A 21,830-nucleotide genomic window follows, 5' to 3' on the forward strand; every position below is an offset into this window, starting at 1 on the left:
TTTTAAGTCTGGGTACTTTTGCTGTCATTCTGTTGACTGCTTTTAAGAAGCTACTTTGTATTTTTTTACTTCCCTCCTCAACAGAAGTACCAGTATTCTATTCCAACATGCTGTGCCCATGCATAATGGCACACACATCAACATTGTGTTCCTCACTTGGAATTTTTCTTTACTGCCTAGTTATAATTTCTTGGGAAGAATATCAATATATTTTCCACTTTAGAAAGCTTGGATGTCTTTTTTTTAATGGTATTTATTAAGAATTTACAATGTGCCTAGCACTGGAGTAAATACAAGATAATCAGATCCAACATAGTCCCTCTCCCACATGGCATTTTATTTTCAATTTACAGTTGAGGAAACCGAGTCACAAATGACTTGCCCCAAATCACATAGCAGGCAAGTGGTGGCATCCGGACCGGAACCCATATCTCTTGACTTTAAGTACCATGCTCTTTCCACTAGGTCAGGCTGCCTCACTTTATAATAAGAGATTTGTCAATAGTTGACAACAATACTTACAATGTAATGTCCAGGTATAATTAAGTGAAGAATGGAGAATTTTAAGAGTTCCCTCAGCTTCCTAGTCCTTGTATATTAGATATGGAGTCAAAAAAGCCCCAAACAACAACAACAAAATTGCCTACTGTTTAAAATTGGTTAGATTTCAGGGTAGCTAAATGTCTAAGATATATTCTTTGAAAAGCATTTGACCAAAGAAACCTTATGTTTACTGACTAGAAAGATCATACTATAGGAAAAAAGAACACAAAGCCGTAAGGAAACGGAATACATGGCTGGGTTATGTTGGTTTTATACAACTTTCCCTCATAGTGATATGCCATATAAGACTTTCAGTGCCTCTCAGGTGATTTTTTTCCCCCATTGTTTTGCAGCGAGGGCCGAGTCATTGAACATTATTTGAAAATCAAAGGTCTGACCCGAGGACAAGCCATTGTTCAGTGAGTTATTTCCCATTTGCGTATTTGGATATCACTTGAAATCATTTCTATCGTAAAATTGTTCTGGGTGCCAGTTACCCACTTACAAGTTGTCACAGTTTTTTGGCAAGAGCCATAATATATTTATAGCTTGTATTTAAATTCATCAAGTATAGGCTAGATTGATTGAAAGCCTGATGTTAAGACTTGTATCACTGCCATCGGTTTGTTAATTTTAGGGTTGAAAATGGCCTGTTCTAACAAAGTTTCAATTACAGAAAGTATGCTATAGCTGCTGTTCATACAGAACAAGTTTTTTACTTTGATTTTCATAAAAGATGGGCCACATTTAGAAGAGAATGTTAGAGCATTAAAACACTGAGCTGTTGTATTCTGAAGCTAATCCCAGAGACCACGTATAGGTTTACCATGTCTTTTTCCAAATTAATCTCATGCTTTTACAGAACACACCTAATATAATGTGCCTAGAGTGTGACCTGTTTATTCAGGGCAGGAACAGGGAGTATGTAATCTCAAATTTTATATCTTTATTAATTTAAGCTATTTAGGTCAGTATTTCTGTTTCTCCATTGGTGAATGTGGCTTATTATATTACTGCAGTTTAGGGAAGGTCATTGATGAGCTTTGGATATACCTGTTTACATGAGGAATCCCTTCAGTTCTCTCAATATAGTTCCAAACCTGTGGTTGTAGTAAAAGTTGCATTAAAAACTATATTGCTGATGACTTTCTCCAAGTTATTGAAGACAATTTTTTTTTGTCTTTTTGTCTTTGTCTCAGTTGTTCAAGAGGTGCTGTTACCCCCATAGACAGTCTCTGATGGTAGTAGAGTTGAAAACAGCAACTCTGTTTTTATCCTTCAGGAAAAAGATATAAGAAATTCCTAATCCTCACAAAGAACCTCTTTCCCCAGGAGACCTGCAAGGCTGTATCTGTAGCTTCTCTTGTTCAGTGTTGTGTCACACTCACTGAAGGAATGAGAAATTTAGGACCATGGTATCATCATTATGATTGCGATATGCAAGTGTAGCAGCAGTGAGCGGGCGTTGCATGGAGGTGGGGAAGCAGGCACGGGGTTAGTCTGTCACCAGGGGAAAGGCCCAAATGACCCTTATAGTTTCCCTGGCCTGCATTGGAGGTCATGTCCTGCCAGCAGAGGGCAAGGCATGGAGGTGCCAGCTTGTCCCGAAGGGCATGCTGGGCACGCAGCCCAAAACCTTGGGGTGGAGTAAAAATGGGAGAGGCAGGGCTGCAGTTGCTGGTGACCAAGAAACAACAAGGGGTGGGGACAGGAGTGGTGGCAAAACAATTTTCATACTAAAATGGCCATTCCAGGATTTTTCCTTTTACAGAGCAGAGTTCCAAGCCAACCTGAGTTACGTAGAGCTCTGGTACACAAGCTGCCCTCTTACTTTCTTCAGACCCTCCTAAGGACAGTTTCTCAGTTAGCCAAAGCCCAACTGAAGCAGAGGCTTACGTAGCAGCATGTAGTTGAGGTTAAAACTAAACGTTCACCTTTTTAAGAGATTCCATTTAACTTTATCCTTGTGAAATAGGCTGGTTAAATGGGCTAACCTTTGAATTCTTGCTTTCTAGGCTTATAGTATTCTAGTTTTCCAAGGCATGGGCATTAAGGAATTTTAATCAGTACTTTCCCTGATATTTTGCAAATGTTATTTCTAGAGACCTTTGGAAAATGGAGTTTTGTTCTCACTTCCTGACCTTTTGATAAGGCAAAACACATTAAGGACTGGAAAATTTCACTTTAGTAAGAAAAGGTTAGTCATGGCAACTAATGCATCTGTGAAAGTAGATAATTGTACTCAGGGAAATGTGCATTCTCATGTACAGACATTGGTTCAAATAGTTTATGGGCCCTTAACTTCTTTTCCCCCTGTTAGGGCTCGCTGAATGTGCAGGTAAAAAGCTCATACTGCAGGGTTGAATTTGTAAACCAAAAATGCTCATTATTTTCTGCAGGAAAAACTGACCCAATCTGTACTCTTTCTACAGGTACATGAAAGTAGTAGAAGCTCTACCTACATATGGAGTCCATTACTACGGAGTAAAGGTAAATTTTCTTAGAAAATGTAATGTTAACAACTATCTTCTTACAAGTGGCTGTACTTTTTTTGTTGGAGTTGATTAACAGCCCAACAACTCTTAACAGTGTCCTAGATCTTTGTTTTCAACAAATGCTCCAAAACAATTTCATTTTTTTCCTAAACAGATTTCAAATGAGATCAAATAAGGGGTGTTCAGAGTGTTCCAGGAAAAAATCTTTATCAATCTAATTTAAAAGGTTCTCTTAGGATAACAAGTCCCTCTCTCGAATAGTTTATAGATCTTTCAGAAGTCTGTGCAGTATTAATCAAGGTATGCCAAATGTAATGAAGAAAATATAGTTTCCTATAAAGGGGTGCTTTGTAAATTATTTAAGCTTACTGCCTATATAAAATCCCATAGGAGAAAAATTTATTTTTAAGGCAGAACACTACTAAAAAGAGTTTTCCTTTGTAAGTCTTGTGGGTCTATGTTGGGGAGCTTTCATTTTTCCTTTTCCCTGCGAATGTACCCTTTGACTTTGGGGTAGATTGAATTACAAGAGAAATCTGTATAGAAAAGTGCAATTACTCCTTCCTATCTCCAGGGTTTTACTCTGCATACTGAAACACAGGGACCTCGTCTTATACTTTAATTTTACTCTCTCATGAGTTGTTGAGAGGGAAATTTTGTGCTTCAAATTGGAGGTCCTTTTCTCATTCTGCATAGTACTCTGCGATTTTGGGCTTTTAGGACAACTCATTGAGATACCAAGTAGCCAACTTTTTAAAGTGTATAATTAACCCTGTCCTTTTGTTCAGTTCTCAGTTAAATCACTAAAGCTTCATTGCACATCTTCATCTGTAGAATCAAAGCAGTAATGTGGCCTTTTTTTCGATGCTAATGATATTAAACACCATTTGGGCTGTCAATTCCATTCAGAAAAACAGTGGAAATACATTAAAAAATACCTTTGGTCTTTACACGTAGGGATATTTACACAGACAGTTTTATATCTGACTTGCTTATACTTGTTGGAGGATGAAATAAATAGTGTTTAATCTCTGGTGGGCTTAACCCTTTGTTATGTCTTAGTTCTCATGCTTTTCCATTATGTAGGATAAACAAGGGATTCCTTGGTGGCTTGGAATCAGCTATAAGGGAATTGGACAATACGATATACAAGACAAGGTGAAACCTCGGAAAGTGAGTGTTTGTCATTTTAGTTTTCTAAAAACTAATGCAGAACTTTTAATTAACTCCAGAGATGAACTAGTAAGAACATTGCCTGTCCTTCAAAAGGGAGTCCAGTTCAGAAAGTTGTGGAATCCAGTTCAGTAATGTTGGTTTTATAATTCAAGCTCCTCTTCCCACCATCCCACTGCTTCCTCAGTTTCCTCATCTGTAAAGTGGGGATTAATACCTGTTCTCTCCCGACCTGTCTCCCTGCTCCCCGCATTTTTCCCCCACTCAAGACTCAGCCTCATGTGGAATAGGTACTGTGTCTGACTTGATTATTGTCTATCTACCCCAATGCTTCAGATAGTGCTTGGAATATAGCTCGTTGTGGGCAGGGACTGTGTCTGTTTATTGTTATTTTGTACTCTCCCAAGTGCTTAGTACAGTGCTCTGCACACAGTAAGCACTCAATGTGATTGAATGAATGAACATGGTAAGCACTTAATGAATACCTCAACTATTATTATTATCAACCTGCCTCTTTGAGTATAACCTTCTTGAGGATAGGGAACTTGTCTTATTGTAATTCCTCTTGATTGTGATAACAATGGTGATGACTTGAGCTATTAAGACCTGCTAACAGAACTTTCCTTTGGGTACATACTCTGTTCACAAAAGTTAACTTATCACAGAGATAGGGATAATTTTTGACATCAGCATTGGCCAAATCTCCTTTATATTAACTCATCTCTAGACCCAGTCAGGCAATCCTTCCTTGTGAACCTCCCATTCACAACAGTGAGAGTTACATAAGTGAAACAAGGCACATAATAACAGGCCAAGGATGGCTGTGTTATCAAAACCTGACACTGGAGCCCTATGTAACACATATCACTTCGATCAGTCTCTTGCTTTCATGAGTATTAGAAAAACATCCAAATTCACCATAAAACAGATCTTGTAATCATACATAGTGTTCTTCATCTTCAAAGCACTTTACAGACACCAATCAATCCTCACAATCTTTCTTTGAGTTATGAAAGTAAATACTACCTCCATTTTATTGTTGTGAAACTGAGACAGAAAAGGCACTTGACTTGCCCTGGGCCACAGTCTGATTGAGAGTGGCAGTCCTGGGCTGAAATTCAGATCTTCCAGGATCACAGACTATGTGGATATTATTTCTTCTTATCAGAAATCATGGCAGTAAATAATGGGGCACCTTCCAAAGAGATCTCGATCTAGGAGTATTATCATGTAATAATATGTCTTTACAACTGTGCTGTAAAACTTTGAAACATACACACTGTGAATAAAATAGATTTTAGTTATGAATGTTCCAAACGATTTTAAGGAGGGTTATAGAATTATATTTCAAGCACTGACAATTAATAATGTGTTTCTCTGTGGTTTTGATTTTAGAGAGAGGATTATTTGGGACTTCTCTTTTTTTTAAATGTAGTTTATGAAAGATCAGGACCAGTGGTCGATGACTGGGCAGTTAATTTGTATGTGCCCAACATGGACTGGATTGTAAATCCAGCATTAGCCTTTTCAGTCATATATACGCAGAGGTGAATTTCACAGTCAGTAGCATCTTTGAGAATGAGTGACAAATGTGTGTGTGTGTGCGTATTTGTAGTAATTAAAAATTAGTTGTTTGGCAAATGTGGATTAAAGCACTACAGTTGAGATTCACTACTGGGCAATTTACAAATATCCCCTTAGTAAACTTCTGACTTTAGTTAATAAGTAACAAATCATACTAATTTCTTTCTACTTTTATTTTCAAGTCTTTCCTCAATTAAGAATTACTGGTAGTGCTCAGCACAGCATCTCACACACAGCTAATTGGTAAATAACACTGGTTGTTGATGAAGATCATAATCAGATTTTTTTATCCAAAAAAATGTGGACAGGATAGGCCAATTCCATATTCCTCTGCTTTACCCAGTTTTCTCATCTGTAGGATGTTCAATTTTAAAATAAATTCATATATAAAACTCCCCACTTCCTTTTATTTCTCCTCAAAAATTTTTCAGATGATCCTATTTTCGATTATTCAGTGCAGATGGGTGTTTCAAGACTCCATTTTGGGTGCTGCAATTACCTTTCCCATAGCCACTTTATATAAATAAAAGGATGTATAAATTCATAAGGATGATCAAAACTGATTTATGCGAAAAAGATCATGTTTCATTCATTAGCATGTATGAAACATGCAGTGTATAACAAACTACAATTCCTAATTGGTAGCCAAGAGTAATGGTCAAGTAATAGCCTCCAATAAAATTGTGTTTATGAAGAAAGTGTTTATAGATGATTAATCCTCATAGCGTTTGCGTGCTTTATTATAATTAAGTGGCTTAAAAAAAAACATAGGGAGAAGGATATGCAAAGAATAAAGGGAAAGATTATTGGCAGGAAGCTGTTTCCAAAGAGTTACCCTTTGAAAGAGAGATCTTCAACAAGAGTTAAGGAAAAGGCCAGAAATAAAGACATTTCTTTATAACACAAAGTAGGAAAGTGAGATTCCTTGAAATATGTAATAGGTATAATTGAATACCAGTGTAAGAGTCTCATGTAATGAAAGAGGCTGGGAAGGGGAAAGAGGCAACAGCAGGGGAGAACCCCTTCTACCCAACCTCACTGCCTCTCCTCCTCAGAGCTCCCTTATGCCGATCCCCTGTCTCAGTGCTTCTACAGCTCCTTAGAAGTAGTGGTTATGTAGTTGTTATTTTGGTCAGGAACTGCTGTTGCATTGAAGTCATGAAACTAACCAAGATTTTGCTGTGGCCTAGTGAAAACAGCATGGGATTGAGAGCCAGAAGATCCATGTTCTAATTCCATTTTTACCACTGGTCTGCTGCGTGGTCTTGACTCACTTAATTTACCTGGCCCTCAGTTTCCTCATCTGTAAAAATGGGAATAAGAGGCCTATTTCCATTTTGATTTTGAGCCCCATGTTGACAGGGACTGTCTAATCTGATTATTTTGTATTTACTCCAGTATTTAGCACATTTGTTTGTTTAGTGAGGGCAGCTTAACTGCAATTTTGCTACAAATGGAAAGCAACCTAGAAACTTGGTTGGCCATTAATTTGATTACTGGTTGGGATCATTCACAAACTTAAAATATACTGTGTGCTACTACTGAATGATTATTCCTGCAATAGTGACAGACATATGCCTCCTGGCTAAATTTAGATAAAACACCACAAATATTGTCTCCTCACAGTAAAATGGGATTTAGGTGACCATTTTAGATTTATTCTTCCATTAATTCCACTAGACCAGCCGAGGTAGCTGAACAGATCTCGCAAATTCCCTAAAGCTCAGGGTAGAGACAGAGTGAACTGGGTGACATGTTCACTAGCTTAAGTCTTCCTATTTGGTTGACTACAAGTGGCAGTTGTATTGGGTATGCAGGAAGCTACATACATACATGAGAAGCAGCGTGGCGCAGTGGAAAGAGCACGGGCTTTGGAGTCAGGGCTCATGAGTTCGAATCCCAGCTCCGCCACTTGTCAGCTGTGTGACTGTGGGCAAGTCACTTAACTTCTCTGTGCCTCAGTTCCCTCATCTGTAAAATGGGGATTAAGACTGTGAGCCCCACGTGGGACAACCTGATTCCCCTGTGTTTACCCCAGCGCTTAGAACAGTGCTCTGCACATAGTAAGCGCTAAACAAATACCAACATTATTATTACATGCTCAGCTGTTCTTAACACAGCCAACTTGGCAACTTCTCCCTTGACTGACTGGTTACAAGATTAGCCAGCTGTTTTACTCACTGCTTAAAAGCCCAATGAGGAGCCCAGTAGAAGGGGAAGCAGAAACCTATCCTGGACAGAGTTGGGCCCACCCTACAAATAAATCAAAATCAATCAGGATATGGTATGAAAAGAAGAAATGATCCTATTACAAAATGTAAACAGTAGACTTGCTTTTCCTGTTGTAAAGTATATAATTAAGTATTGAATCTGCCGACAACCAATGAATTTTCTTGAAGAAAAAAATTCCTGTGGTTTTGGGAATAGAAAAATACAAAATCCCTTGGCATTTCTAATAACTAGTGATATCAACCCCCAGATTCCTGCTTTTGCCCCGAAACAAGGATTCCATTTTAGTATTAGAATATCTATTAGAAAATAGGCCCAAATATTGAAAACTGATGAGAGTGCAAGGAATCATTGATATTGGCCCTAAATGTTTCATTCCCATGACCCCATTTTGAATGAATGAATGAATGAATGAATGAATGCAGCATAAAATGGAATTTGCTTAAACAGGTTTTTAGCTCAAAAGTGTCCAAGTTGGTTTACCTATTATGCAGTAAGAAAAATATGTATTACTACTAAAGGTGTCATCCAGTTTTAAAGTACTATTTACTGTCCTTGATCGGAATGTATTCAAATGAAATTAATTTAGGTCAGCCAGTATTTGATCCTGTCGGCCCTAATTGAACTACTTTCATCAGTGTATAAAAAATATAATCGAACACTAAATGCCTGGAGGTCCATCATCAATAGATTAAAGAACTAATATTTAGTTATCATCAACCCTTTCAGGGTTAATCATTGATGCCCTGGCCCTCCACCAATCATTTCCTCCCCTGTCCCTGAATTTCCCCAACTGCCTACTCCCCTTATTTCACCCAACTGTTTATTCTTACCTCCCCTACCCCTGGGAAGATTCCCCTCCCAGACTGTTTACATTTGCTCTCTCATCCTCTTCCACCTAAGTTAGTGGTTGAGTTGTGATTCGAACTCATGGCTCTGCATTTTTCATCGCTTACTCAGCCTGGAGTTATGTTGCCTCTACTTGGTTATGAGGAAAGCTCGAAGAAGAGCTTCCCTGTCCTCCTAGGTTTGCCATCTTTTCCCTAACCCCCTGAGCCACTCTAGGATTTTAGGTTGTGGATGGTAATGGGAGATGAGTAACAGATTTAATATGCAATACGGATTGCCACTAAATAATGGGAAAAGATTGTGGGGGAGAAGAGTGGAGGTCAAAGGCTAGGGAAGAGGGGAAGCTGGAAGAAGAGCAAATCCCCTAATGGAAAAAAGGGGAATGAACGACAACAGGGAACCCCCTGGGGATAGTTTAATAATTGAGACTGTTGGTTGATGAATTGATTTTGGGTGTTTCAACAATTGGAATTTGTCAACTATTGGATATTACTTTGGATAATTTGATACTGTTCTTTTGGAGAACGCTGCTCTGAATTCAATCTATTGCCTTATCTAATAGTGGATTTTCATTCAATATGTGGAATTTTTATTTTTTTTAGTGGTATTTGTTAAGTGCCTACTATGTGCCAGAAACTGTTCTAAGTGCTGGTGTAGATACAAGGTAATCAGACTGGCACAGTCCCTGACCCACATAGGGCTCACAGTCTTAATCCCCATTTTACAGATGAGGTAACTGAGGCATAGAGAAGTTAAGTGACTTGCCCAAGGTCACACAGCAGACAAGTGGCAGAGCTGGTATTAGAACCCAGGTCTTTCTGACTCTTAGACCCATGCTCTATCCACTAGGCCATGCTGCTTCCCATTCAAAGCTATATTTTTTATGGTAGTTGTTTCATGCTTACTATGTACCAGGCACTGTACCAAGTGTTGTGATAAGATAGTAATAATGTTAATTGTAGTATTTGTCAAGCACTTACTATATGCCAAGTTCTGTACTGTAGCACCATACTATACAAGCCACATAGATACATGATAATCAAGTTGGACACAGTCCCTGTTCCACATGGGGCTCTCAGTCTTAGTCGGAAGGAGGAGGATTTATTCCCCATTTTACAGATGAGGTAAGTGAGGCACAGAGAAGGTCACATAAGCAGATAACTGGCGGAGCTGGGATTAGAACCCAGGCTCTCTGACTTCCAGGCCTGTGCTGCTTCTCAGTCTGTTAAATATGTGTAGAAATGAATTTATTATGGCAATTCATTTAGAGGTCATAGTGCTTTGGAATTGAGCATTTTCAAAATATGGGCCAAATTGGGAAAAAACCCCACAAAACCCAAAAAACAAAAACATTTTGATTCCAAAAGGTTCATTAGCTATTCCTTGAATGCATTTACCTTCCATCTTAATTTAGATATATTTTCACTGAATCTGTGTGTTTTCTTCCAAGAGGTGAAGAAACTATTGATTGGAATACTGAGATGGAGTTGCACACATTGTGACTTAAAGTTACCACAGGATGTTTAATAAAGATGTTTTTCCTACATGTAATTCTTTCCAGATGTAAAATGTATGAGATTTACCTTCCTCCAGCCTCATTTCACCCCAGTGTTACAATTGCAGAATCCTTGCACTTTTGTTGTGAATGAAATAAGGGAGCCTACACTAGGAGCCTTCAGTTCAAGACATGTTCTTTGTAGAGAATCTTTCCATTGGTGTTTATCCATAAAGATCAGCAAGTGTAAAACAATTTGAAAAAGAGGATCTCTTTAGAAATAAAATCAGTAAAGATGTCCTAAAAACACACCTGTGTGAAAGTGATTAAAGCTTTTATGATTTTTAAGCAGGGCTTTCCTGATAACCCCATATGCCTGTCAGGGATGCATTTTTCCTTCAGAAACTGTATCTACTACTACAAGAAATCAGATTTTAGATTATAATTATGGTATTTATTAAGTGCTTACTATGTGCTAACCACTGTTCTAAGCACTGGGATATATACAAGATAATTAGGTCAGACTCAATCCCTGTTCCATATGAGGCTCACAGTTAAGTAGGAGGGAGTAGAATTTAATCTCCATTTTACAGATGGCACAGAGGCAATGGCACAGAGGCACAGAGAAGTTAAGTGATTTGCCTAAGATCACACAGCAGGCAGCAGCAGGAACCCAGATCCTCTGACTTACAGGCCCTTTCTCTCTCTATACTAAGGCCATGCTGCTTGAGCTTTATGGGATTCCCTCCCTTCAAAGTCCAAACACTTTTCCCCCTCTAAACCTCAGTTATAAGTTTCTCCTCTTGAACATAAGCATTTCCCTGATGCCTGGGATTTCATCTCATTTTTCTTTAGCAATGATATGCCAATTTATACTTTGAATTTAGCCTTAATATCCTATTTACATATACAAAATTGTGCCTTTCTAAAATGATCAAATCATAAAAGCCAGGGCATGATTCATAATTTGTGATTAAGTATTTGTGTCAAGAAGGGGAAAATTTGGTATACCTTCAGTTCTGCCCAAAATGCATTTTTTCCCTACAGATTTTGGACAGAAACACAACTTGGGATGCAGTGTTGAGTACTGTATCACCAGCTGTCCTTAATGTGGGGTTCTGCAAGAAAACAAAGTATTTCAGGAGGACCGGGTGTACCAAACTTCACTTTTAAAAAGTAACTGTTATCAAGCAGCTAGAAAATTCTGTAGCCTGACCAATTATTTTGTCCCATCTGTTAGATAACATTGGGATTTAGAGAAGAATCTGAATCACTGTGTATACAAAATTAACACACAATTGAAAAGGAAAAGCATAACATAAGCTGCTCTTGAGTTCCAAACCAAAAGGGCCTCATCAGCACATTCCACCAGCACAGCTCTCCCCAAATCATCATTTATTATGTTTTGAAGCAAAAGTAGTGTATGTGGCCTATTTCCTCCTAATCTTGGAGATAATGTAGCTTTGGAAATGCCAATAAAAGCCCAAATCCTACCAGAAACTTTCCTTCACCCCAATAAACCCAACACAAATCTAGTAACTCCACTCTAGCTAATGCTGACAAAAACACAAAAGCAAATTTAAATGATAAAGTGACTTCACTGAATAGTTTAAAACAGGCTCCTGTCCCTTTTCCAAGCTTCTTACAGAAAATGTGGACTTATTAGCAAATTGCTGTTTTGGATCTGGTTTTTTTGTGTTTTTCTTTTGGGGGGATGGTGTGGAGGGGTTGACCCAAGTAATACTCTATGAAAGAGTGTAAATGTGATAAATTGAAGTAGAAGTATGTGCTGCAGCCATAACTGTTCCAAATTTAGTCATTTCTAACTGAACTTCTATATGACCTGATTTTCAGTTCCGTGATTACTGTATTTTTGAAGCCTCATCACCTTTGACATTTTTATATGGTCCCCCAACAACACCTACTGTCACAGGGTGTGATATGTTCCCCTGAATTAGTCAAGGTAAAAGATGACATTTTTCTTATTCCTGTCAAGGTACTTTCATTACCTCAGGGAGGATCCTCTTAACTAGAACCATCATCAGCTCTCTATAGTATTCTGTTGTTTGCATAAACACATTCCTTTCCTTAGCATATTTAATTGCTCATGATCTTGGTGTACTTTGCTCTCCCCTCCTTCTCTAACCTATTGCATTCTTTAGACAGAAAGGGTGTTCTTTCCCAGAGACTATAAGAAACAAAGGAGGAAATAATCATATCCCTGATTTTCCTCTACTTGCCTCCCAGGGAACGACCACGTACCTTTATGATCCATAGGAGTATAAGTTTCCTCTAGTCCCTTTTTTATTCTTGGCCAGGAGCATTCAAGAGAAGCAGCATGGCCTAGTGGTTAGAGCACGGGCCTGGGAGTCAGAAGGACCTGGCTTCTAGTCCCAGCTCCCCCAGTTGTCTGCTGTGTGACCTTGGGCAAGTCACTTCACTTCTCTGTGCCTCAGTTACCCCTTCTGTAAAATGGGGATTGAGGCTATGAGCCCTGTGTAGGACAGAGACTGTGTCCAACCCGATTAGTTTGTATCTACCCCAGTGCTCAGTACCGTGCCTGGCACACAGTAAGCACTTAACAAGTACCAGTATTATTATTATTATTATTATTATTATTATTATTATTATTCAACACTCAGCCTTGTTGTTAGGGAGGACAAGCATCTCTGGGCTCTGTGATAGACTACCAAATGCTCAGTATGGCCTTACTGAGCCTGCTTTGATCTGTAGGAACCCTGTGAGCATCCAGGATGGCATGGCTAACCTTAGCTCTGCCCCTTCCTGGCCTGGTGTGTGACTGTGGACAAGTTTCTTAACCTTTCCTGGGCATTAGTTTTCTCATCTGTAAAATGGGGGCTAAGACACCTGCTCTCCATCCCTCTTAGGGTGTGAACCCCACGTGGGATAAGGACTGTGTCCGATCTGATTATCTTGAATTGCTTGGCACATGGTAAACAGTTATAAATATCATAATCAACATGGTGGGTCCCAGGTAAGGGATTCCAATTAGAGGCCAGGGCAGATCTTTGTTTTGATCCCAAGCCCTATCGTAATAATAATTGTGGTATTTGTTAGCCATTTACTATGAGGCAAGCATTGTACTAAGCACTGGGATAGATACAAGATAAATAGGTTGGTCACAGTCTAACTTGGGAGAACAGGTATGTAATCCCCATTTTACAGATGAGGAAACTGAGACACAGAAAAGTTAATAAGTGACTTGCCCAAGATCAGAGCCGCAATTAGAACCCAAGTCAGTCAATTGTATTTATTGAGTGCTTCCTATATGCAGAGCACTATGCTAAGCACTTGGGAGAGTACAATATAACAGACACATTCCCTGTCCCCAACGAGCCTACAGGTCCGGGCTCTTTCCACCAGGCCAGGCTGCTTCCCTACTCCTGGATTCTGATGGACTTCAGTTTTCGGGGAGTTCTGGCTGAATCGGGACCCTACTGAACTAGAGTCTGTTGGTGGGGAGGAGGGGATGGTGGACCTGGAAAGGGAAATTGCTCTCTTCAAGATCACTGCAGCCCTCTGCAGAGATTCCCAAACTCCAGGAATCACCACAGTGCAGAGCAAGCCCCCTCAGTGGCTCTAGCCCTCGTTGGTCACAGAGCGCTCAAAGCCTTTGCCTCGACAACACTGATTTTATTAAAGAAATCACTAATGGAATAATTTTCTATGTAGCTAAATGATTGCTCACTTCCTTTAATGCTATAGGGGAAGGCCATGTATGATGATTACAAATCTGTCATCAAAATACTGTAATCATCGACCTTTCCAAATCTGGTTTTAGGGCCATTTTTTTACCCTGATGTAATCATGCTTTTTAAAAGGAGGAGGAAGGCAGAATTTGTAACCTTGGGGCAGGTTCTTTTTCTGTGATTTTAGTAACAATTGCTCCTTTCTTTTTGTCCTAGTTCCAGGTATTAGCTCATCTATCTCTTATCTTTTGACTTTTGATAGAGAAGCAGCATGGCCTAGTGAATTGTGCACAGGATTGGGAGTAAGGAGACCTGGGTTCTAATTGAATACCCAGCTCCATCACCTGCTTGCTGTGAAACCTCGGGCAAGTCAAGAGTTCTGACCTCAGTTTCCTCAATTATCAATTGAGCTTAAGTTCCATGCTTCTCCCTCCCCCTCAGACTGTGAGTCCCATGTAAGACAGGGACTGTGTCTGATTTGATTATTCAGACTCTACCCCAGCACTTAGCACAGTGCTTGGCAAATAGTGTGTAACAAATACCACAATTATTATTATTGATAATGCACTCCCCCTTAGGTGTCCAGTCAATAGGGGTGTTGAGGGCCAGACTCCTAGACTTGTTTATCCTAGGTCTCAGACAAGACCTGAGCCAGCCGCATTCTGTTCTACCTAATTCTAAAGGGCACATTTCAATTTGAGTTTCTATTTTAGGTAAAATGGTTTGAAATGGGTTTGGTAAAGGTAAACACCAGATTCACTGCATACCCAAGTGGCAGATCTTGATCTCGGTGTCAGCCATCTGAATTGAGTGCGTAGTGTGTGCAGAGCACTGTATGATGCACTTGGGGAACAGACATAGAAGTAAAAACTGTGAGCCCTGCCTTTGTGGAGGGGAGGAAAGTAGACATAAATTGACAAATATTCATGGCTAAGAGTAATTATAAATATCCAAGTGAATAAATAAGTCGTGACAATAACAAAATATAGACAACAACAATAAGGCTTGAAGATGTGAAAAAGACAAAAACTGTCTCTTTTTTTCTTCCAGGTAGAGGAAAACTAAAATATCCCCCAAATTAGAGATATAGTATTTTAGGGATCTCCTACCCCAAAATTGTGTCCTTTAGCCAATCTGCCTGCTAATAATTACCCAAGACACCTCTTTGCCACATACTTACTGTTCCCTTTTTCTGGCAAAACTGGTTACTGCTTTGTTGCCTCAAAGGTTCCGATTAGGGATATTATCCATTACTTTTAGATGGATTTCTTTAGGGTACATAATGTGTCTCATTGCAAAAAAACCCCCTTCTGAATAGAGTGAGTGATAAGAAAGGGACAGTTTGGTTTAGTAGATCTTGTTTCAAGTGCAGCCATGTTTTTTATGTGTGGGAATTGTGTTGAAGGAAAACACAGCTGAGAAGCAGCTCTTCCTGTAAAACCAGTTCACATCTAGGGGTGAGTAAACCGATGGTAGAAATGTGCCTTTAAAACTGCCCCAAGTAAAATCTATGCATGAATTCAAGATAGCTCTCTTCAGAATCAGAAACTATCTTCAAAATAGGAATTATAAACAACTGTAAAGTGTATCTCTTCCCTAAAAGAATTTAACAATGAAAATTCACTTCTCTTCCCCCTGGTTAATTATCTGGGAGGGAAAAAAAGGGGGGGGTGGAATGGGGAGGTGTCACTTGATAGAGCTGCTGATGTCAGTAATGTGTCAGCAGTGGGAGGCTAGGTCTGTGAAACTGGAGTTACGCCTAAGTGTCTGATGAAACTTAGTTCAAGAATCAATTGAGAAAGTGCTCTACTGTGGGGATGTGGGGAGAGGGGCCATTTTTCTCCTGTTTTCTGACCTACTTCTGGATGACAAGAAAAGTAAGCTTATTGTTGTAGAGGCTTTAAAGACAAAGGTAAGTAGAGAAATTTGGTTTTAGATTACTGCCTTTTCTCACTGAACTCTTTAATCTCAGAATAATGTTATGGATAAAAGTGAACAGTTAATGTGGTATCTGTTAAGCGTTTACTGTGCGCCAAACACTGTACTAAGCTCTGGGGTAGATACAAGATAATCAAGTTGGAAACAGACTCTGTCCCACATGGGCTCACAGACTAAGTAATGCTGTGAATGCTTGTATCGTTTACAAATGGCACATTTCTTTGTGTGTTTGAGCTCTGGGTTATATTTCACTGTGGTGGTGTTCTGGGGGTACAAAGTGTCTAGGCTTTGATATGTGGCTGCCCAGTAAAGAGACTGGAGATCATTGTTCCTTTCCAGGCTCACAGTTATGTGGTTTTCTAACTTTCTTGTAAAAACACTGTTCACAGCTTTCAAAAAGCTGTTCAAAAGGCAAGCAATTTTAAATTCACCTCAGAACAATCAGTATGCAGAGTGCTAAAATTGTCTTTAAAATCCAGTTTGCTTGAGCCGTTGTCATGCACTTCATAAAGTAATCATTTTAGGCAAAGAAAAAGATTCCATTAAGCAGAAGTCCAGGAGTTAAAGTTCACAGAGCAAGCAGGGGACATTGATTACAAAAGTACTACAAACGCAACAGGTTTAGCATCATTTATACCTGGGATAAGCCCATTTAGAATGAAGCTAAAGTGTCTGGTGTTCGAAACAAAAGTTTTCACAATTCTCTATAAGCATGAACATTCATCATTTAATATAAATCTGTCTTTACAGCAAAATGGTTGAATAAATAAGTGCCTGGATGAGTAAGTGATGACAGTACTGCAGTGTTAGCAGCTTTAAGTTTGTGTCATGTTCCCTTTTCAATAGTGGATTTCTTGGTGCAAATAAAAAGACCAAATTTTGGCCTCCCCCAGTATGCAAAATTTTCCAAGATATCCATAAGTATTGTGAAGGTAGGCGCCTGGCACCATTTATAATCCCAAATGCTTATCCAGGTTTACTTTCACTTTTCACTATGCAGGCTTCGGCAGTTTAGTCAGGCATAATATGGAATCAACCTGAAACAGACACAAGTTTATAGAGTTTAGAAGAAAGGAAAGCGTTTTCTTTGTAATTGGGAAGTGTTTGGTTATTCATTTTAGCAAATCGGAGTAAAAATGAAATGTATTTTATCCCTATAATCCCACAAGTCCACTAGTACCCCCAAAAGACTGCATCCTTGAGAGGAAATACATAATTGGAAAATGCAATGAGAGTTACAAATACAATTTACATGTACTCCACTGTGCTACATCATTTTCAGTATACTGATGGTAACAAACAAGTGTAAGAAAGATTTTTGTTCCTCTTTGAATACTTTAAGTTGAATTCACAGGTTTGGACATGCATTTTTTTTCCCTGTGAACTTCCTTAGACCAACTTCAAGAATCATCTCAACAGTAATCAACAGGATCAGTATTACTTTTGGGAAGAAATATATATTTTTCTTTTTCAATTTTAGTTATTTCAGTGGAAACAGCTGGAGAATTTGTATTTCCGTGAGAAGAAATTTGCTGTTGAAGTTCATGATCCACGCCGGTGAGAATCTTGATCGTTTAAAAACTACAGTGAAAGTCCATTGCGCTTATGAATGTTTGTTTTTCTTTCTAGACAAGCTCTGGATGTCAAGAATCTGATTCTCATTTGAATTTCTTAGAATTTTCCTGCTAACATAGGTACCAGGGAAACAAAGATCCCTTAGCAAATAGCTCTCCTTTCTCCAACTCCCTCTAACCCTATCCAGAAAAGGATTCACTCTCCCTGAGCTATTAGCATGACCACACAGTGATGTCCAAAACCAGTATGTTTTTTAATAAATTAATGTGCCCATCAATATTGCAAATAAGGACCTGCTGAATTTTAATCTAGATCACTGGGACTGCTTAAATCCTCCATTATCTTAAATCATTTATCCTTATGTGTTTTAGTTTATTCATGTAAAAAAGAACGTATAATATTTAACAGTCTTAATATTGTGAATTTTAGTTGCTCAGTGTTATAAAAGTACCCAGTACATCTTTCTTGTTGAAAAATGGAAATTGTTGGTCCTGCCTCTGCTTTGAAAAACATTTCACCTGCAGTTATGCAGCTCTAACTTTTTTTTTTGCCTAGTTATGTGGAGGTAGTTGGTTCCTGGACTGTGTTTGATTTTTGTCATTAAAAAAAAAAAATGAAGACTCAGCTGTCAATATGGGAATGACAGTGGTCAGGACCATTTTAAAGAGCTTCACTAACAGATATAATTTGCTAGGTGTGATTTGTTTTGTACACAGGTCAGCCACAGGCAAATTTCTTATTAAAGACATGGTGTTTTAGTAGCATTTTTTTCCTTAACCTTTGAGGATTTTGGTATCAAGAAGAACCTTTGGGCAAAGTGGACTGGTGGTGCAAACGTGGTATGCGAACACATCTCTGATCAAATCCATCTGGGTCATGGCGATCAGTCAGCATCAGTTTTACCTGGACCGTAAACAGAGCAAAGTAAGTTAGTTACTAGACACATTCGACTAGAGAAGTAATCTTCAATTCAGGGGTTAAGTGTCCAAATGCACTGTTACATAAATTTACTGGTGCTATTTCTCATTTGCTGGATTTTAACCAGTTGTCTTCATATTCTTTTACATGTCAGTCCTCTGTCCTGTTAGATATGAGCCCTGTGTAGGCTAGGAACTGAATTCCTTGTAATCACTCCAGTGCTACTCCACTGCACATTGTAAGCATTTCCCAAATGTTAGGTACAATAAGTAAAATTCCACCCAGAAGAGAAAATGAAAGACTACTCAGTTTTCCTTTTTTGGCAATCTGTTTTGGTCTGCTTGATGGTAGGAGATATGGAAATGGAACCTAGGAAAAGATGTCCCAAAATTGGTGTTGAAAATATCTTACTTACTTGCCATTAGCACAAACCCTTTAATAGGCTAAGTAGGCCAAACCTTTTAATTTGGGAGCTAGCTCGTAATTCATGGCTATTAATTTAATTACGTATGAAGCATGAGTTCTAAAGTATTAAATTTTCCCAAGTGTACTCTGCAGCATAAGAACCTCAAATTGTGTCATTCTAAAGGTACTTAGAGGTAACAATGCAGGAATCTCTATCATCTCTCTAGGCAAAAATTCCCTCAGCCAGGAGTCTGGATGATATTGCAATGGATCTAACAGAAATGGGAACACCAAAGGTCTCTAAACTGGTAACTTCAGAGGCAAAGAATCAGTTTATTATGGCAAGCAATGGAAGTTTAATCTCTTCAGGTAATATCTTGGGTAAAAATAAATGTAAAATAAAGATAATGGGTTCTGATATTTGCGCTTGAAATCTTAAATGGACTCAGATACTGTTTCATTGGGAGGGTTCGGTCATAAATATTGGTTTGGCAGTTCAACAGGGGCAGCTGCATTTTACAGCTGACCAAAAAAAGAAGCAAAGAAATGTTGAAAAAAGATGATTGTCAAGATATGTAGGAATAAAATAGTCTAATTTAAAATCCAAAATTACCTTTTACAGTACACTTTAAGCAAAACTCTTGTGCAGCCATGGCCCGTCCCAGAGACCTTCTCATTTTATCAACTACTTATAACATGAAACTTCCTATTAAGGAAGTCTCTGAAGTGCTGATTTTTTTTTTCACCTTTTTTCTTAATCAATCCAATCACTGGCAAAAGGCACACTTTGTTACAAGCCAGAATCATGAGAAAATGTTTTGCTGCTTCCTTTTTATTATGTTTGGAAACAAGTGGAGGAGGAATATACTCCCATTTTAAAAGAAGGTTAGCTTAGTGTTCTTTGTTTGAAACAAAGGAAGGAAACATGGTTCACACCAAAACCCACCCCCATCAATTAAAAAAATTATGTTTCTTCAGGTTCCCAAGATTCAGAAATCAGCGAGGAGCAAAAGAAAGAGAAAATAGTTGAACTCAAGAAAAAGGAAAAGTTGTTGCAAGAAAAACTTCTAAAAAAAATGGAGGAACTCAAGATGATTTGTTTGAGAGAGGCGGTGAGTCTCCTCTCCAGTTTACTGTGTCCAAATGCATTCTGACACTCTCCTTCTACAGATGATAATCACATTTCATTTCCTTCCTATTTTACAGGAGCTTACTGGTAAAATGCCAAAAGAGTATCCACTGAATACAGGAGAAAAACCTCCACAAGTCAGAAGGCGGGTAGGCACTACATTCAAATTAGATGACAACTTGCTTCTAAGTGAAGAGGTATGCAATGCAACTTTAAACATTTCAATGACAATAAAACAGGAGCATTGGCAAAGCACGTTTGGCCTGCTATTTCAGGTTTTGATGCGCTGCTTTACATTTTTATCTCAGTCTGTCAAGTAGATGTGAGTGCACAGAATGGCTACTCCTTTTTTCCCCTCCCCTTAAAACAAACAGATTAAAAATTGGGCATACAGAGGAAAATTCAACATGGTGAATATTTAGTTGACCTTTCACAGTTGTGCTTACCTTGCACGGAATGAACTCAGACTTGTTTAGGACTTGAAGATGCAGCTCTGCCACCCATGTTAATCGTATGCCACTAGAGAACTGAGGAAATGCACCACATTGGGAAAATGGCAGCCAACTCATAAAGGGAGGAAAAAGGTCCCTTTATTTGATATATTATCGTGTTCCTCCAAATTCAGTCAACTTCTATGTATGAAGCCTGGAAACTTTCTTTAGGAGAACATTATTGTTCAGCTTTTCTACTTCTATATAGTTACAAAATTTGAAGAGCATATTTCTTTGGAAAAGGAAAGTAAACACTAAAAAAAGCCCTCTATGCCTCACCCTCCCTACCATTGGGTGGGGGGGGGGGCTGTTGAGTGGATAATCAATCCATCAGTGGTATTTATTGAGTGCTTTTGTTCAGAGCACTGTACTAAACACTTGGGAGAGTGCAATACAATAGAGATGGGAGACACTTTCCTGCCCACAGGGAGCTTACAGCCTAGAGGGGACGAGACATTAATATAAATGAGTAAATTTGGAATATGTACAGAAGTACTATGGGGGTGACGGTGGGGTGAATATCAAGTGCTTAAAGGGTACAGATCCAGGTGCATAGGTGACACAGAAGGGAGAGGGAGCGGGGGAGAAGAGGGCTTAATCAGGGACGGCCTCTTGGAGGAGATGTATGACCTCAGTAAGGCTTGGAAAGTGGGGCAAGTGCCACTGGTATATATGGTGTGAAAGGAAGTCCCAGGCTGGAGGGACGATATGGGAAAGGGGTCAGCGGCAAGATAGTTGAGATTGAGTCAGTGAGCAAGCTGGTGCTGGAAGAGTGAAGTGTGCGGGCTGGGCTGTAGTAGGAAATCAGTGAGGTAAGGTGGGAGGGGGCAAGCTAATTGAGTGCTTTAAAGCCCATGGTAAGGAGTTTCTGTTTGATCCGGAGGTGGATGTGCAACCACTGGAGGTTCTTGAGGAGTGGAGCCCGTTGTTGGGTAGGGATTGTCTCTGTTGACGAATTGTACTTTCCAAGTGCTTAGTACAGTGCTCTCCACACAGTAAGCACCCAATAAATAGGATTAAAGGAATGAATGAGTGAATGTAGATTGAACTTTTTTTTTTTTTTACACAAAAATGATCTGTGCAGCTAAGTGAAGTATGGATTAGAGTGGGGAGAAACAGGAGGCAGTGAGGAGGCAGTAGTCAAAGTGGAGTATAAGAAGTGCTTGGATCAGTATAGTAGCAGTTTGGATGGAGAGGAAAGGCGGGATTTTAGCAAAGTGACTTTTAGTGATTGTAGTGAAGGTAGAACTGATAGGATTTGGTGACCGATTAAATATGTGGGTGTACAAGAGAGAT

General features: G+C 39.0%; 1 protein-coding gene across 6 annotated transcripts in view; it reads left to right on the plus strand.

The window, feature by feature from the left end:
- The window catches only part of FRMD4B (FERM domain containing 4B), a 336,920-nt gene that overhangs the window by 299,103 nt on the left and 15,987 nt on the right, over positions 1-21,830 (plus strand). For all 6 annotated transcript variants that reach the window (XR_003754483.2, XM_029050698.2, XM_029050699.1 and 3 more), the window contains 8 exons: positions 897-962; positions 2,976-3,033; positions 4,125-4,211; positions 17,497-17,573; positions 18,377-18,515; positions 19,142-19,283; positions 19,893-20,026; positions 20,121-20,240. Coding sequence is in view for 5 of the 6 variants with exons in the window: in XM_029050698.2 (XP_028906531.1) it covers positions 897-962; positions 2,976-3,033; positions 4,125-4,211; positions 17,497-17,573; positions 18,377-18,515; positions 19,142-19,283; positions 19,893-20,026; positions 20,121-20,240 (823 nt within the window). In the remaining variant the exon portion in view is untranslated. The remainder of the gene's footprint in view (positions 1-896; positions 963-2,975; positions 3,034-4,124; positions 4,212-17,496; positions 17,574-18,376; positions 18,516-19,141; positions 19,284-19,892; positions 20,027-20,120; positions 20,241-21,830) is intronic.

The sequence above is a fragment of the Ornithorhynchus anatinus genome, chromosome X1 (assembly GCF_004115215.2).
Source record: "Ornithorhynchus anatinus isolate Pmale09 chromosome X1, mOrnAna1.pri.v4, whole genome shotgun sequence".
NCBI lineage: Eukaryota > Metazoa > Chordata > Mammalia > Monotremata > Ornithorhynchidae > Ornithorhynchus > Ornithorhynchus anatinus.